Source organism: Nesoenas mayeri (assembly GCF_963082525.1).
Source record: "Nesoenas mayeri genome assembly, chromosome: 13".
NCBI lineage: Eukaryota > Metazoa > Chordata > Aves > Columbiformes > Columbidae > Nesoenas > Nesoenas mayeri.
In genome coordinates, this window is record NC_137550.1 from 316,848 (window position 1) to 334,387 (window position 17,540).

The 17,540-nt window shown below is 40.1% G+C and overlaps 1 protein-coding gene across 1 annotated transcript in view; it reads left to right on the plus strand.

Moving 5' to 3' along the window:
• Positions 1-17,540, plus strand: part of MAP7D3 (MAP7 domain containing 3) — a 40,667-nt gene that overhangs the window by 11,497 nt on the left and 11,630 nt on the right. Inside the window, exons 2-9 of the mRNA XM_080352706.1 lie at positions 1,867-1,968; positions 2,845-2,925; positions 4,324-4,487; positions 7,310-7,424; positions 9,138-9,170; positions 13,887-13,988; positions 15,911-16,009; positions 16,416-16,514. Of these exons, the coding sequence (XP_080208832.1) occupies positions 1,867-1,968; positions 2,845-2,925; positions 4,324-4,487; positions 7,310-7,424; positions 9,138-9,170; positions 13,887-13,988; positions 15,911-16,009; positions 16,416-16,514 (795 nt within the window). The remainder of the gene's footprint in view (positions 1-1,866; positions 1,969-2,844; positions 2,926-4,323; positions 4,488-7,309; positions 7,425-9,137; positions 9,171-13,886; positions 13,989-15,910; positions 16,010-16,415; positions 16,515-17,540) is intronic.

The window sequence follows — 17,540 nt, forward strand, 5'->3', positions numbered from 1 at the left end:
GACACCTCCTGACCTCCTCCCTTGCTGGTGGAGACTGAAGAAAAGATGCCAACTGGGTTTCTATGTGTCTTAACTTTGAATAGTATTTGAAAGAGCTTATGGTCTTGCAGCCTTTGTGATCTTCAAAGGTGTCATTGGATAGAAATGCCCTGGCTGTATATTTTTGCTGTCAGGAAAACCTGCAGTAGGCTGATTTTCCTTACACTGTTTTCCCATCTAATTGTGTTGAGAATATGTAATTGTTGTTCTCCACTTTGCGAATTTTTGGGCTAGATTCCCACCCATGTGACATGCAACAGTGGACGGAATCAGCTTTTTGACTGACTTCTGGTCTGCATAGTGAAGTTACAGTGAACCCTTTTTTAGCAGTTCTCTTTGCCGATTGCTAATCTTACCGTGTCGCCGTATATCTGCTCTCTGACTCGTTCCAAAAGAGCCTCAGAGATGTATGGGATGGAGCCCAGGAAGACTTTTGTTTGGTGCTGCAATGAAAAATTAATTCAAGACATGGCAACAGCTGCGGGTGACAGTTTAGAGTTGCTGAATAAGTATTGTAATCTGCATTTATCACTGGCATCACATGGGATTAAACACTTTGAGGTGATTGTTCTTGGGCACAGCCTTAGGGAGGGTTATTGCCATGACACAACTAGTTGTCATGGCAATGGATGGAGAAGAGGGACACTCTTCCTTCCTCCTTTACGTTCTGTACTACTCTATTAAAGGGAAGCCTGAGCTCATGGACAAAGCCGTGTCATCTTTTTTTAAACGTAACACCAAATTCTACCAATCATCCTTCATGTTATGGTTGAAATCACGGCACGTTACTTTAGTGGATTGCCTTTTCTGTTTAAAACTGGTGTCAACCTCTGCGTTCTTGTGTTTGGATGGTTGCATGTGTATTCTCTGTAAGAACCAACTTGATGTCCCTGTATGTGTCGGCCAAGGGGAGGACGAGGTGTCACCACTGTGAGGACACCCCAAAGCTGTGCAGGGCAGTGCAGCGATGCTGTCAGGTTGCCCTGCCTGCTTTCCCTGTAATGCTTCACCTTCACACCCTCAAAGGTGATGAATTAAAGTGAAAGTTGATACCAAAACAAAGAAAATCCATGGAAAGTGACACAGTAAATTAGTCTCCCTGACTTCTTAATGAGTTTCATTATTTAATGAAATTAATATTGCTGGCATTTAATTTCTGTGTGATTAACTGGGAGTCATCACCCTGCAGTTCACTGTGAAACTCAGGTAAGGTAAATGGGTCTCTACACAAATACTTAAATTACTGTTTTGGAGTCTAATTTATAATTAAGGCTTACTTTTGCGGATCCAATTTTAGAAATACATTGTAAGCATTCCTCAATGGTTTACTTTATGCAGCTTATCCTTTTTGTTTCATGTCATGGAATAATGAAAGATCTTCATAAACCTTTCCCTGTTTGAGTCTCGTTGGAATATGATTCTAACAGTGTCAACCAACTACTACATTTTTGTGTTCAGCCTGCAAATATACATGTGGTAGCAAGGAGATTTTATTAAGTATAAGTCAGACTCGTAACTTTACTAAATATTGTTTTTCTTCTTAGAAAAGTTATTTTAAAGGTTTGATTTTTAAAAAAACCTCTGTAGTCCTTTGCTACACATTTTTAAACATAAGGGTTTGTAACTTGTTTTTACAAAGAAAAGCTGTGACAGGTCTGAAATCTTATTTGACGAGTTTTTTTTCTTACAAGTTGAGCAGTCCCAAACTAGTTATTTAATATAAGGATCTGCAACCTCCAATATAATTTTATGTATTTATTTTAGACATTTATTTCATGAGATTTGGTTGTAGAGCTGTTCTTACTATGGAATGATTCTTTCTCACAGTTGCTGCAGCCCAAGCCATAGCAGAAGAAAGAAGAAGCCAAAGTGGTGTTAGCCCTGTTGTGGTCCAGACCTCAATAAATATAAAGACAGCAACTAAACCAGGTATAATTAGTGGTCATTATTCTTAATGAAGTACTGGGTGCACAAGGGAGAGTTAGTAGGGAATGAATAAAACATCTTTTAAAAATAAGTGTGATGCTCTCTCTTCAGGAGGCACCAGAGCATAAAGCACTTGGTAAATGGTTTGTAGGTTCATTGAAGGTGTGTATTTTACGACAGACTTTTGCTCTCGACTCGGTCAGAATTCAGCTGCTGATGTTACCTGTCTTCTCAGCGGGTCATAACAACAAAGATACATGTTGGGGCTTTTGTTTGTGTTTTTTTTTAGTTGTTGTTTTGGTTTGGTTTTGGGTTTTTTTTTGTGTTTGCTCTGGTCAGGTTACCAGTTCACTTGTTGCTGAAATTCAAGAGACTTAAGCAGTCTTGGTTTTGCTTAGCCTGCAAATTAGCTATCTGCCCTACAGCACTTTGAATTTGTTATGGTGGGCGAGCTATCTGTTCTCAGATTTGAGTTTTCCTAGGTTCCTGTAATTCTTGATCATAGGAATTAATATGTACAAGAATGAGGATCAGAGCTCAACTTGGAATAAGGGTATGTTCTTACACATCTGGCTTCAGCTCAGGTTTTCTTTAAGCTGTACACATTTGGCCTCTTAATCTTGTGTCTGCTTTCTGCTGCACCTATTAAAAGCAGTGGATTGGTTGTTGTGGGGAAATGAAAAGGGGAAAAAGGAGGGTATTTGGCTTCCTGTGAAGTTTGCAGATGACATCTGTAATCTCCGTATAGACTGCAGGTGGTATGTGTATGTCAGGAAGTTCCATAATCCTTTTGATGGTAAAGACTTAAAATCTTTATTGTTTAAATTTAAATCTTCAAAATAACTGACTACTACATGTCTTCAATTTTTCTTTTGGCAGTGATAGATGGTTCCACTCTAAGAACAGAAGAAAGACAAAGACTGGCCAGGGAACGCAGAGAAGAGCGGGAAAAGCAACATGGTATTTTCATGTTTCATTTAAAATACTATTTCCTAAAATGTTTGTGATAAAGGAATAACTTACTCTCTTACTCCTTGTTCAGTCACTTTTTTCATCTTGGCTAGGGACAAGAAACAAGGTCTGCTCTTGGTCTTGCATCAGTGACCATCTGTGAACCTGAATGCAGAAGTATTAGATTTGAGAGGAAACATTCCAGAGAATTTTAGCTTCTTGAAACTGTATGTCACTTCTGAGCTTCTATTTGTTAGTGACCACCAAGCGAATTTAGCCAATTTCTTATTGAAAGCCTTCTGAAATGATAATTTTTAGCTTAGAACTGCTTCCTTATAGCCCTGAAGACTGAGATTTGGGGAACACTGATTCAGAGAAAACCAAAAATGATGTAGGTAGTTGAATGGCTTGATTGTCTTTAACACTGCTCCCATTGTTTCCTAGCATGCTGAAATGACTCCTGGACTGAAGTGTCAGCAATATACGCTTTATCTTAGCAAAGAATCTGAGACCTAAAGAAGAGCATAAAACTCTTGCCCAGCGTTATGCTGTTTGTGAGGGGAATTGGCGTGTCTGTGCAGCAGGAGATGGTCACAGTGGGCCCTGCACTCCTGGCTCTTGGTCTCCCAGTTGGGAGGGTGTTGTCTCTCTGACCTGTATGTTTGTTTATGTTTGTTTCTTAACATAAAAGCAAAGACACAAATCAACAGGAATGATTGTGTTATCCTAACATGGAGAGAGGATAGCACTAGGGCATATATAAATTCAGAAGTATTTTGGGGGCCTTAGATGTAGATCCTGCCTGTGCATTGTTGGTGTAACTACTGGGTCTCTTGGTTCGCTGCCACAGAAAATACTTCCACTGTGTATCCAGTGGCTTTTAGTCACAGGACTTGAAGTTCCCTGTTGAACTGCACCCAGCTGTTCCTAGGTGGAGGTTGTGGAGGTTGGTGACTTAACTATTTTGAACTTGGATGCAGTGACAGTAGGGTTTTCCCATCTTGTCACTTAGTGCTTTAAATCTTTTGATCGTATCCTGTTCTTAAAAAAATGAAAATCACAACATAGAAAATTCTGCTCTTTGATGCTCAGCTTACAACTTACTTTATAAAGACTTCACTATTATTATGCCAAGAAAAGTATATGCTTAGCACGAGGTTTGTGCATATCCTGACATGCCTGTCCTGACAGTGAAGTCAGGAAAGGTTCCAATTCCTGCCCAGCCTGGGGACAGAATTAGACACCCCAGTCGTCACACACAGTGTTATCCAGCACTGCGATCTAATCTTGCTGTATGTTTTAGCTTTGAGTGGTGATAATTTTGCTTGATAGTCTTTTGCCTGTAAGTTGTGTTGTAACATCAATGTATAGTTAAGTTTGATTTTATTTTTTCTTAAAATCTTACAGCTGCCAAAGAGACGCAAATCCTTGAAAAGGAGAGAAAAGCAAAACTCCAGTATGAAAAGCAGTTAGAAGAAAGGCAAAGAAAGCTAAAAGAACAGAAGCAGAAAGAAGAACAACGGAGGGCGGCAGTAGAAGAAAAGAGAAAACAAAAAATAGAGGAAGAAAAGGTACTACATGTCAAAGCTCTAGTGTTTCAAATAAACCCTGATGTTGTTTTCCTACATTACCGTGCTCTGCAGTGAAATAGAAAGTTACGGAAGTGGTGAATGTATTAGAACATAAAAATATTTTCCATATCTGTACAGTGGGCTATATGGACACAGGTCTTCCATCCCCATCCCAGGCGTAGCTTCAGCTATAGCTGAGGCACTCAGGACTTCAGGAGCTGTGGCTGCTGTTTGGCCACTGGTTATTTTTCACCTGAGCAACCAATTCATGCCATATTCCTAGATTTTTCGATTCCTTTCAGTGATCTTTGTAGATTCTGTTTGTGAAGCTGCGCGGATGACAGAGCTTAGACTTTTCTTAATTCTGTGTCTTGGTTCCTGGGAGCCCCACTGTGGCCTTTCAGTTCTTTCAGTTCTTCTAAATTACAATTTGTTACTATATGTTGTGCAGCTGATAATGTTATCTGTGTAGTTGCTATTTGCTGCTTTGAGCTGTGTATTGACTGTTCTTACTTGACTCTTTGCCTTTGCTTTGACTGCTTGTGGATCAGCAGAGCAGTACTTGGGTTGTGGAGTTTGTTGCAAGATTGGTAGAAGCTGAGAGTAGAAATAAATACATGAAATTACGTCGTCCCCTTTGAAGAGTAGATCAGCTAGTGTGTATTAAATGTGATGCAAGTTCTGAAAGGGTTCTTTTCCAGGGTGTCAGCAGTAAAAACATGACATGCGTTTTTTTAAGCTAGTTTTAAGAACTTGCTGTGGGTCATTGGTGAAGAGCCTGTAAGCCTGGCTGGCTGTTCCCCTGGGGTCCAGCCATCGTTATGTTGTTCTAGCCATCTTTTTTTTACCCTTTTTGGCTGACAGTATTCCACACTGGTGTTTGGTCATCTGTAATTGGCTTCTGGGTGTGTTCAGATTGATAATCCCTTTGAACTTCATGGAATAGTTTACATTGCTGAAGAACAAGCAGAAATGTCTGGGTGGGCCTTGACTGCAGTCCAGTGCAGCATCATCTCTTTAAGCAACTACTTTAAGCAAAAAGCATCCTTTATGCTTCAAGAAGTGTTGCCCCTAAGCCATTTATTCACGTAATTTTGAGGATGGTCGATATGTTTTAAGCGGTCACTGGGATGAATAATCAAGGAAGACAAGAATTAGCCGATGAGTGTTTGATTGGTGTTAACCTCATCTTTTACTTGGTCCCTGGAGGAAGATGACTGTGTACATAAGGAGTTATACCTGAAGAATCCAGCAGTTGGGAAAATAGTGCGCACTTGACCTGTAAACCTTGCTTTCAACCAGAAAGTGAACATGGATCTTGACTTCTGTACTCTGAAATTAGAAAATAATCACTTCTAAAGAACCTAAGCTATGTTTGGGCAAGATTTGCCAGCAAGATACCACCTACACTTGTAAATTTAGTAGAAAGAAGTGCATAAAAACAGTCTTCAACATTCTTGTTTGATATTTCAGCCAAGTCTCATTTAGTTAATCACCTTCCTTAGATAAAGTAGAAGAAGCAGCACAATAGCAAATACTGTGGAAAAAGAAATTATTCTCTGTCTCAGAGAGTCTTGAAGACATAGCCATGGCTAAGGATGAGCTACTGGTCTGCTCACAGTTACTCAATTATTCTGTACAGCTGTGCAACGTATTATATTGATGTCTTGAGTTGATAACTGATTTTCTGTTGTTTGTAAAGCGAAACCTATGTCTTTACTATGACTTTGAAGAATTACCGCACTGCAGATACCTCCATGGAAATACCATCTGCAGATTACATAATGTCTGGGTACTTTGGCACCTTAGGTAAAGTCTCGTTCAGGTTTCTTTAACAGAGTGGAAGCTAAGGTTTGTATTTCAAACAAAAACTTTCATCTTTTTTTAATGAACAGAATCTTTCCTCCCTTTCTTCCAAGTATACTTTTTCTGTTACACACTGCAGCTTTTTTAGTTTGTGTTGTGAAATGATGTTGAAAGAAGGTAAAAGTCTTGTGTCCTCAAGAGGGAGAAATGTTTGGATAATGAGTCCCCTTGGCATCTTACTGCAATGTATCAGCAGTAAATACTGCTTCAAAAGATCGCTGGGGATATGACTATTCCAGAAGAGAAATCTGTTGTTGACATGTGGAAACCTGGCTGATTATGGAGAAGAAGCAGTCTAGTGTGGTTACAGCTCATTTCTATGCACAGGAGCTCAAGTTCCCCCATTAACAGTTACTAATCTTTGAGATGGAAGAAGAAGCTGCTTTCAGTCCTCTTTATCCTGTCAGAAGTCAGGGTCTGGAGCTGATAGGTCTTTTTTGCCTTCATTTCTTACTATTTCTGGTTTCATCATTATCTCCATTAATGCCAATATCTGTTCAGACTTGGGTCAGTGTTCATATAGTTCTCTGAAAATACAAGTAACCTTATACTTGGTATTTTATAGTGGAGAATTTTTAGCACTTTTTAGAAATAACTTCAGTATATAAGTAGTTTTAAGGGTAAGCAATTATTTTTGCTCAGTTTGGGGTTCATCTCTATTTAGAAAATAAGTAGTGCTGTTTACTGAACAGGAAATCTGTTTGGTAGCTATTTTAAGTAAAGAGTAGAATAGATTATCTGTGCTTTAGCTCAACCTATTCATGTCTGCAGTGTTTTGAAACCATTAATTGCCCTTAACATGCTTTGCATGATAGTTTTTGTAAAAAAGCTTGTTATCAGGCAGTATAGGTAAAACATTTTAAATTATATTGGGGAAAAAAAAATCTGTATTTTATCTTCTGGCATAGATGTGCTTTATAGCTCTACAGCTTCATAGAGGTGTTGTTTGCTGATAGGAGCGGTATGAAGCGGTTATGAATCGTACCTTGGAACGGAATCAGCGACTGGAAACACGACAGAAGAGATGGTCATGGGGAGGGTCTGTAACTCCAGATTCAGAGAGCAAAACAGGTAAGTAGCACCTTTTCTAGCATGGCTAAAATCACAGAATACTATGTCTGAACACTGGCAAGTACAGCACTGTTCACAGGGACCCGGGCATCCTTTCATATCTTGGATCTTACAACAGGATCTACAGTTAGCTCTCCGGGAAAGATTAATATCCGTACTTGCTGTGAAACGCTGCTCAGAGCTATTTTTGACTTTGGGAAGAGCCACATGGAAATACAACACCTGACAGCATTGCATTGCCAGCCCCCAGCCATCAGATAAGGGTAATTGTAATGTGAAAATAATTCCGAGTCCTTCAGATGCAGTACATGTAATGGTGTGCTAAGACTGACGATAAACAGAATGAAAAGACCCAGTTGTGCTGTAGTATTCTGTCTAACATGTTTCAAACACATGCTTAGAGTTACAGAATGCTAACTGGATATTTGAATGACCTGTAATGGGTAAGGAGGTGAAGTGGACAGTGTCCGAGCTTCTCAGAGAACAGGTTTTCACTGGGCTGAGGCCAATTGTATGAAGTTCAACAAGACCAAGTGCTGGGTCCTGCACTTGGGTCACAACAACCCTGGGCAGCTACAGGCTCGGGGAAGAGTGGCTGGAAAGTGCCTGGCAGAGAGGGAGCTGGGGGTGTTGGTGACAGCAGCTGAACATGAGCCAGCAGTGTGCCCAGGTGGCCAGAAAGGCCAACAGCATCCTGGCTTGTATCAGGAATAGTGTGGCCAGCAGGACTAGAGAAGTGATTGTGCCGCTGTACTCGGCGCTGGTGAGGCCCCACCTTGAACACTGTGTTCAGTTTTGGGCCCCTCATCATAAGAAGGACACCGAAATACTAGAGAGAGTGTATAGCAGGTGACAGAGCTGGTGAGGGGTCTAGAGCACAAGTGTGATGAGGAGCAGTTGAGGGAACTGGGGCTGTTCAGCCTGGAGAAGAGGAGGCTGAGGGGAGACCTTACTGATGTTTACAACTGCCTGAAAGGAGGTTGTAGCATGGAGGGGCTTGGTCTCTTCTCTCAAGTAGCAAGTGATAGAACAAGAGGAAATGGCCTCCAGTTGTGCCAGGTGGGGTTCAGATTGGATATTGGGAAAAAATTCTTCCTGGAAAGGGTTGTCAGGCATTGGAACAGGCTGCCCAGAGCAGTGGTGAGGTCACCATCCCTGGAGGGGTTTAAAAGGCGTTTAGATGAGGTTCTTATGGATATGGTTTAGTGCCAGAGTTGGTTTATGGTTGGACTCGATGATCCTGAGGGTCTCTTCCAACTGACATGCTTCTATGATTTTATTCTACATTAGATGATGCATTTTAACGCTCAGACTGTTTACTGTTTCACACAATTAACTGCTTCTGCTTGTAAACATTCTGAAATCAGACCAGCAAATCAGGATTGCAGTGGAGGGAATCCTTTCATCCACTACCTAACTGGAAGACCCTGCCAATAAGAAACTTCATATAAATTGTTGTCTAGGAATAAAATAAAACAAAATTGCTTCCATTCAACCTATCTTCTGAATTGGTGGAATTAATATTGAGTGTGTTTTAGTAGTGTCTTCTTCCGTTAGCTTGAGCATTGACTTTTAAGTGTTTATTTATAACATGTTTCAAAGTGCTTTGTTATAAATTATCATTATAATATCCAGCATCTCCATTTTTTTGTGAACTTGCATTGTTTGCTATTTGACTTTGTGACTTAGCTTACAAACCTTCTTCTTCTACAGAACAACAGACTGCAGATGAAGATGGAACTGGTGGTATTGATTTCTGAAATGTTCTTTTTCTGTTGTTTTACACTCACTACTAACCTTTTAAACTTGAGTTCTTGTTTCTCTGAAACTAAGGAAAATCATCTTCTGAGCGATCTTTTCCTGGATCTTGGCCAGCTGTGCAACAAATGTGATCCCTAAGTAGAAAGCAGTCCCCTACATTTTAACTCTCCCTCCCAGCTAATTAAACTTCAGCTTAAGTCATGGCATCCCAAGGGAATTTTCAGGGAAAGGATATGTGCATTTGGGTTTGCAAAGATGTCCGGATGCAGTACGGGGGAGGAGAAGATGAATTCTTGGTGGTGTGTATTTGAATATAAATTAGTTCAGTAGTCTAAGAGGTTTTTTGTTTGGTTGGTTTTTTTAAGGGCTGTTTCAAACTCTTTCATTGTTTCCTAATTTGCAAAAAATACATGGTAGGGCTTGGTTTGTTTTCTTTTTGCTTTGCTTTACCAGCAGTTGAAGTAACATTTGCAAAATCAAACCATATTTTGCTGAAACTTTGTGAAAGGGAATGGGTCCTTTGTGTGGGTTCATACTTTTTCCATGAAGGGTTTTGCAAAATCAGATCTGTCCAATTACCTAAACACAATTCTATATATTACATGTTTTTTCATCGGATTTCTGGCACTTGTCAGTGCACAAACTGAGCCATTCATAGAAATGCTTTGGATCACTGACACATTTGCCAAGGCTATATGTTTAATAAGCAAAACTATTCCTTGTAGCTAGTTTAAGATGATAGCTCTCAGCTGAGACCCAGCTAAATCTGAATTCTGAAAACCTGTGCGTGCTCAGGGCATTACTAATTCAATACAGCTGTCTCATAACACTAACAATATGAGAGTTGAAAATGCAATTGAAGTCTGACCGAGTATGATTTAACTACTGTGGCTTATTCTGGCAACAGCAGAACCATGTGTGTTTTGTTTAACTTCTCTCTTCCCCTTCTCTGCACAGCATGAATCCCTAATTTTCTTCAAAATTGGCCAGTTTGACTGGATTGGTTTACCTGTTTAACATATGTTTCTTGGGTACATATATAAATCCAATTACTGTGTTCCACATTGCCAAATGCCATTTAACCATGAAACTAGGAAATCACATTTGCTTTACATGTTTAAGAAGGCACTATTCTTTCCTCCTCCATTCTTTTCTACCTTATCTAATTTAAAGCTAAACTTTATAACAAAATAATATCCTTTGTGCTTTCCTAATTTCTGTGAGGGAAGGAGTCTTGTCTGTCCTTTGATCGAGGGGGATCTTCAGTGCTGCTGAAGCACATTAAAGCTTCTTCCAACAAATATGCTCCTGATGTAAAAACGGGCACTTAAGTTGTACCTTGTACATTATAAGGAGGAGCAGATTTGTTTGACTACAGTAGATCAATTTGGATAACTTGGCACTCATTTTGAAAAAAGTGACTGTGGAGATAAACATATAACGCAGTGTTCAACTAAGACACTTGTGCCTCCGCACTGTTTTGAATTTGTTTCATTTTATGTTGAGGTTTCAAACCTACCGATGTCTTACCTGGGCTGGATAATGTGGAATCAGGGTTGAATTCACACTTCACCTATTTATTCCCATTTCAGGATCATTCTTAGCTTTTTTTCTCTGTGGGAGCTCCATCTGCCCTCTGCTACATGACCTCATTGTGGCTGAGAGCTGCGCCTTCTCTAACAGCGTGTCTAGAGCGAGCTTCAGTACAATATTGTTTTCCATCATCGGATGCTGTGGCAGATTTGGGATTAAAGGTTCTGTTTCTTAAATGAAAACCGTTAGGGGAACAAATTTCAAATATTCTTTGCATTATTTTAGGACTAAAGGCTTTTTTTTTTTCCTATTATATTGCTGTGCGAAAAAAATACAAAACTAGGCATGATCTTGCATGAACTGGCTGTGTCCACAGTAATATTTAGGAACATCAACTGGTAAAGCAGCATTTGTGGGTGAGGTAGTGTGCTCTGGCAAGTAAAAAATAAAACAAGACAACATTCTACCAACTATCAGCCATTCGATATCATGTACAGAATGGGATTCGTTGAGACTGCACCAAATTCCCTGCTAATGGCCTGGAATTTAAAAATTAATAAAAGCCCCCAAGTCAAATGTGCCATGAATGGCATTGCTGTCAGTGCGGGGCTGGGTCTGCCCGGAGAAACGGCACGGCCGGGTGATAAAGCATCCTCGATAACACAGTCCTTGGGAATGAGGAAGGTTTAGTGATGACTGTGAAGCAAAACAAGACGTTCAGGTGCATCTGTAGTGGAGACACGTGCTATTGGAGTAGAACTGGGCTGCCAGAGTCTCTCCTTCCTAAATAAAGAGCTTCCTTGTCCTAGTAGAAATTTTTGGAAGGAACTAAGAGACAGATAATCTTATTTTATTTAGCCTAATTTTAGATAGGCAGTGCTCCAGCTCCCTCTCGCAGTGAAACTCAGAAGCTGGGTTGAGATCTGCTCTTTAATGATTATTTTCTTAGGATACCGTGTTTCCCAGCTCCTCACCCCATTGGCAGCCTCACTGCCTGGCAGCCGTATACTGTATTTGGCTTTGCTGCTTTAGTTTGTTTTCCCCCTTGCATTAAAAACAATACAGACGATTGATACTGAGTGCTACTATGTTCTGTGCTTCTTCCATTTAGAATCCCTTGATGTAAGTAATTTAACTTTTCCCCAAAAAATACCAGAGTAATTTGCTGATGTAACCGGACTACCTTACTCAAGGGTATCCTGTCTGTCTTGTAAAGCTTTTTCCCTAGTGAATTGTTCAAAGCTTTCAGGTTTGCAGAATCCGTCTTGTGATTGAGGTAGGGAAAAAGTTGAGGCCATCTGATGGTGTACTTGCAAATGTATTGATCAAAAAACCACTTGACTTCTTAAGATCTTAAAATTTTCTGGAAAAAGAAAATTTGAATACCCGTATGAATGCTGTTTACCAATTAGATATTTTAGTCAAGACATCGGTTAGATATTAGCTCACGCCCTCAGCACTGCTGTTTCCCTGTAAAATAGGAACTGATACTGGTTTTTTGTCTGAACAGTCATATGGAGACTGTCATTTTTTTCTGTTGAGTCTCCAAGTAGAAGTTACATCACTTGTCTCTTTACTAAACAGCACAGCCCACCTCCAGAACTTGTAAAATCGCTTTGCTCAGTGTAGTTTTCCTCAAGGCATGATTTAATTTTCTGCCCTCTGAGTCCTAGGTGATAGAACAAATGTCAAATTTTGTGAAAGTGCTAATTTGAACCAAGAGAAATTTGTCTGAAGCATTTCCACGATGTTTGAAAGCCTTTGGGTCGCACGCTTGAGCTCCGGCAGCAGCCAGGCTTTCTTTTCAAGAGCGGACACTAGAGGGTAGTCTTTGCCTTTGAAAACACCCAAATACATGAATTATGAGTTTCCTGACTTTTGTATATAAAACCTCTCAAGGCTGTTTTAGTTACCACAGTAGTCAGGCTTCATTCATAAAATGCTTTTTTGTTTGCTTGGGCTTTTTTGGTTATGTTGGGAAAGTGTCTACTAAGCTGAGATCTTCATTTTTCTAACTAGATTCAATACCTTCTGCTCCAAAATCTGGTTTTGTGGGAGGCCCCTGGCTCAGGAAGCCTGGGTTGGGTACATCTGTCAAAAGTCAGATGCAGGGCTGTCCATAGGAATCCTTATGTCTTGGCTCTTGCTATGACGAGCTGCTATAGCATGCTGGCCAAAGGGAAAAGATGCTGCCTCTGTGGTGAGTAGTGCTGCTTTTTCCTGTGCCACTTATTCACTAATGAGTTCACATTAATCATCTTTGCTGTCCACTATGCCAGCAAAATTGATTACCTGTGTTTGATGTATAGAATTTCTTGTGTTTATTATGTTAGTCCGCACTACTTTGTGTGCATTACTGTTTTTTGCTTATTGAGTTTCCATAGCAACAGGTACATGCTTTTCCAAGGCTTCCGCACTCTGGAGTGGTGTTCATCCTGAAAGTACATTATTTGAAATTAAAAAACAAGTATATATCTGGCTTGTTGTAAACTTGCAATTTTGCCACTTAAGATGTGATTTTTATACATATGCCTGTGTATATACATACACACAACGAATAATGCTTCTTGTGGCATTTTTTTTCAGAGGAGTTGGAAAACTAATAGGAAACATGAAGAAATCTGAAATTTGTAAAATAGTCAAAGCAACCTTTGGAAAGTAATTTGAAACCGGGTTGTTTTCTTCCTTTTCCTCAGGACTTGCTTTTAGCCCTCCAAAAGCATTTGTGTTGCTTTTGTTAACTAGTGATTGAAGAACTGTTTTGACACACCTATGTGGAAGGAACAAAGAAAGAAACTGTTCTTATTCAGGTTTTGTTGTTACTTTCTCTTTCTTGCCAGGCAGGTAACAACACACAACCCTCAGCAGCTTTTGTCTTTACACATCAGGAGCGCGGGGTTTAAAAATCACCTGTTTACACACACATGCCTAAAATCTTGGCGTCACTCTGCTAAAATGAAATGCATGTTTCTGTGCACATTCCAACCGGTGCTAATTGTATCAAGTCTGTTCAAATGGGAAAAAACAATCTCTCTGTTTCTCATTAAGCAGAACTGGAGGGAGCTTTCAGGATGCAACACTTCCAAAGTGAGCTCACAGCCACGTGGGAAAGGTTCTTCCTGGGGTGTGATGGTGAATTCTAAAACCCTAAATGGCTTCTTTACACAGCCAGCAAGCGATCTACCTCCACAGCAAACCTCAAACAGGCAGAACCTGCCATGAATAAACGGTTGTCATCATCTGCAGCGCTTTTAAATGCTTCTGATCGAAGTAAGTGTTTGTGTGTCCACTGGGAGCAGGTGTGTTGCTCAGCTGTTATTTGGGAGGAGAGGGGAGGTGGAATGATACTCCTCTTCCTCCCTTGCTCTGTATCTCACTTCATATTTTGATCTCAAATGCATTTCATGCGATTTGTTAATCCAGCTGGACTGTTCAGGGCTTTGACCCAGTTGGTGTGATCTCTGTTAGAGGAGAAGAGGAACGGTAAAGATTGCTGGTTTTTCTTGAATTTTATTTCCGTAATTGTTTTACTAAAGATGAATCTTGGTGAATGATGATTCAGAAATCATTTCACATCATCTTTGAGTATGCATGCCTTAAATCACACCCTCAAATTTCAGCAAAATAAAAATAGTACAAAAATAAAGTTTGCCTTGTTCTTTTAGACAGCTTCAGGCATTTGATTGGCTGTGGGAAGGAAAAATCAATGTAGCTTTGGCATCTTTTGGTTGTGCTAGTCCTGTACTCTACAGACACACACTTTCTTTTTAATATTAGAATTCTGCCTTAACCAAGTAGAGAAAGATGCATGTAAAATTCTTCAAATCTATGGGTGTATTTTGGGAGTGGGGGGTGTGAGTCTTTGCCTCCTCCTCACTGCCTCATCCCAATACATGTAAATTACTCACGGAGAGGAAATGTGAAACAGACCTTATAGAATGTTACCTCACCATCATTCTGTAAATCACGGCAAAAATATTTGCATGAGCACACATCAGCTTGTTTTAGCCCAAGATGTCATTGTGGGGAATCTTCCCAGTGTTCCATAGGAGCTTGCTATATACCGAATGTTGTATTTTTTCTGAAAATGATGGAAAGCATTAATAAGCTCAGAGCCGCTTAATATGAAAACAAGTTCAAATAGTTCTACGCTGTAGTGTTCTGTCAATCTACAGCCTTTAATCAAATGAGCTGTGCTGGAAGAATCCCTAAGATGGACATGGCTAACAGTGATTTTGCTGGTTCATGTTGGAAGGTGATGCAGCAGAAAGACCCGTATGCTGTGTGCCTGCTAGGGGGATCGGTGACTATATCCATCCTGGCATAGCTGCAGGGGCTCTGAGTCACTGGAGGCTGCTTGTAATTTAAAATGATATTTATATAGAACGTGTCTGCAGGGTTCAGCTCTGGGTATGAGTCGGAAACAGGGCTGGAAGGTACAAATTAAGCCTCTAACAAAGGAAGCCATTAATTATCAACTAATTGGGATTGCTTTCAAATTTAGTGTCATACTTTGAAATCATTTGTGAATCCTTGTTCGCTTTGGAGGAAGAATTCTCAGGTGGCCTGAAATACAAGGAATTTGAACAGGACTCCAATGATACAGAGGTTGACTGACTGGTTTAGATTCACCCCAGCAAGCTGGAGCTGTGCTGTGCTCTTGATCTGTCACTCAAAAAGAAACAGCTGTTTGGTAAATGATGGCTGAATTCAAACATGACAGTCACAGAGTCAACCAGTTTGCTGCCATGTGTATGTGCCTGGGAAGGTGGAGGAGCAGAATGTGAAACTGAGAGTAAGACGCTTCTCCCTGGATCAGCGGAGTATTTAATGAGCTGCATTCTTTGTTAATTCTGAGCTGAGCACTTTGTTTCTCACTTCTACTTGTACAGAATATAAGCAATGGCCTTTTTTAATCATTTATTTTTAAAAGCGCACAAGGATGGCCTCGGTAGTTGAGACGAGGTCTGCTGAGGCTGGCATCCTGCTGCTATGATCAGTAACATACGGGAATATAAGAAATAATGCTTTACATTTAGTAATTCTTCCCTGATCTGGTTTTCCTGCTTCTGAAGGATTCACACTATATAAAGCAACTTAATTACTCTTCTATATCTTAGGGAAGTGGGGCTGGTGTTGGAGGGGACTTTGAGGCTTTTCAACATTATTAATCCACGCGCTTTCACTTCCAGGTACCACAAAGAGAAGTGCCTCATTAAACAGACTGAATAACAAAGTTCCTCCACATTCTCAGCAGTCAGCCCTCAGAGGTTCGCAGGTGGAACAGAAAGGTGCTAGAAAACAGTTGGTTTTGAGAATTGGGAGGCAGCAAATGGGTTATTTGAAGTTGACTTTAAACCATGTCCCAGTTTCATTATAAAAGTTTTTACTCAGGCTTTCACTGCTGTGCATGTGGTCTGTTCGCTGTGGCCTAAATATTGCCGCACACATTGTAATGCCAGGTATCTGGTAGCTGTGTCTGTAAACCAGACTTACTCCTCTGAAATGTGGGAGGGTGGGGGTGAGTAGACAAATGGTAGCCAGACCATTTAGCTCATGAGAAAATAGTGCTTTGTAATCATAGTCTGGTGGTTTTAGCTGATTTCTGGGCAAAAGCAAAGCGTGGGGATGGCAGTTTAGAAAATAATATATAGAAATATCATGTTAAAAATAATCTTCCTTACACTTGGTCTCTAGGAGGAACAGAAAAGAAGAGGAGCACATCTTTGAGTAGAATGAGTAGTAAAGCCCAACCCTCTCCAGAACTAGAAAAAGTGAAAAAGGAAGAAAAACCAGGTGGTTGTTTCATAAAGTTGAATATTTCTGTTTAAAGCCATTCGTAGTAAAGTTTAGATAGGCTTACTTTCACTAGTTTCCTTGGTTCTTGAGCTTTTAGGGCTTTTTAATGGCTTTTTAGTTATTCAGTGGTAAAGATAAAATTGTAAATGGTAGAGATTAAACGTCTCCCTTTGGACAAAAAAGAAATCCTCCAAGAAAGACTGTGACTGTGTTAAATGGCACCATAAGCAGAAAGCAAAATGTTTCTACTTGAGAGAGAGAAGTATGTGAAAGCTGGTAGGTTTAAATGTAAAATACAGTAAAAAAAAGTCGCTGATATGTTTATTTCTTAGTTAAATCTTACCTTTGCCTTTTAAACTCTCTTTCATTATTCTGTTTAAAAGCAACTTCTCTGCTCCTGCTGCTGGCCTAAACGTTGTGCATGCAAATGAAGGAAGAAACCTGTTCTCACTTCAGTCTCTTTTGGTCGGTGTATTTCCCACTAGGTTACAAATAACCTCTTTTCTAGGGACTCTTCCTAAACCTGAAGACTCACAGCTTCTCTAACACGATTCTCCCTTTGAGTTAACAATTCTGAAACTTTCCTATTTAGCAGCTGTTGCCAGCGGTGGAAATGATACTGTGCTTCAGAATCTTTCCTGTATGGGAGGGTGATGGGTGCTGTCTGTGTGAATTTGTATGCGCAGATGTTGCCTCATGAGAACCATTTGCTTTGACTCGCAAGTCTGCTGTTTGTTATGTCAGAACAGCCTTTCCTGCAATCTAGAGAATGTAGCTCTGAAGAACTGGGTCAAAAGCTTCGTATTTTGACTGACTTCAGCACTCATCTCTGTTGTATGCATGCCAGTCTTTGCACATCAAACCAAGGACGTTATAAGAGATTGCAGCGTTTAACCCTTCTGTGCCATTAGTCTGGATTTCCTTCTCCACAAATTGAGTATTTTTCTTCCAAAACTGTTAAGATTTGCAACAATGCTCACAATCTTCCTTTGCTTTGTAGCGCTTGTCTTTTTCATTGTGTGA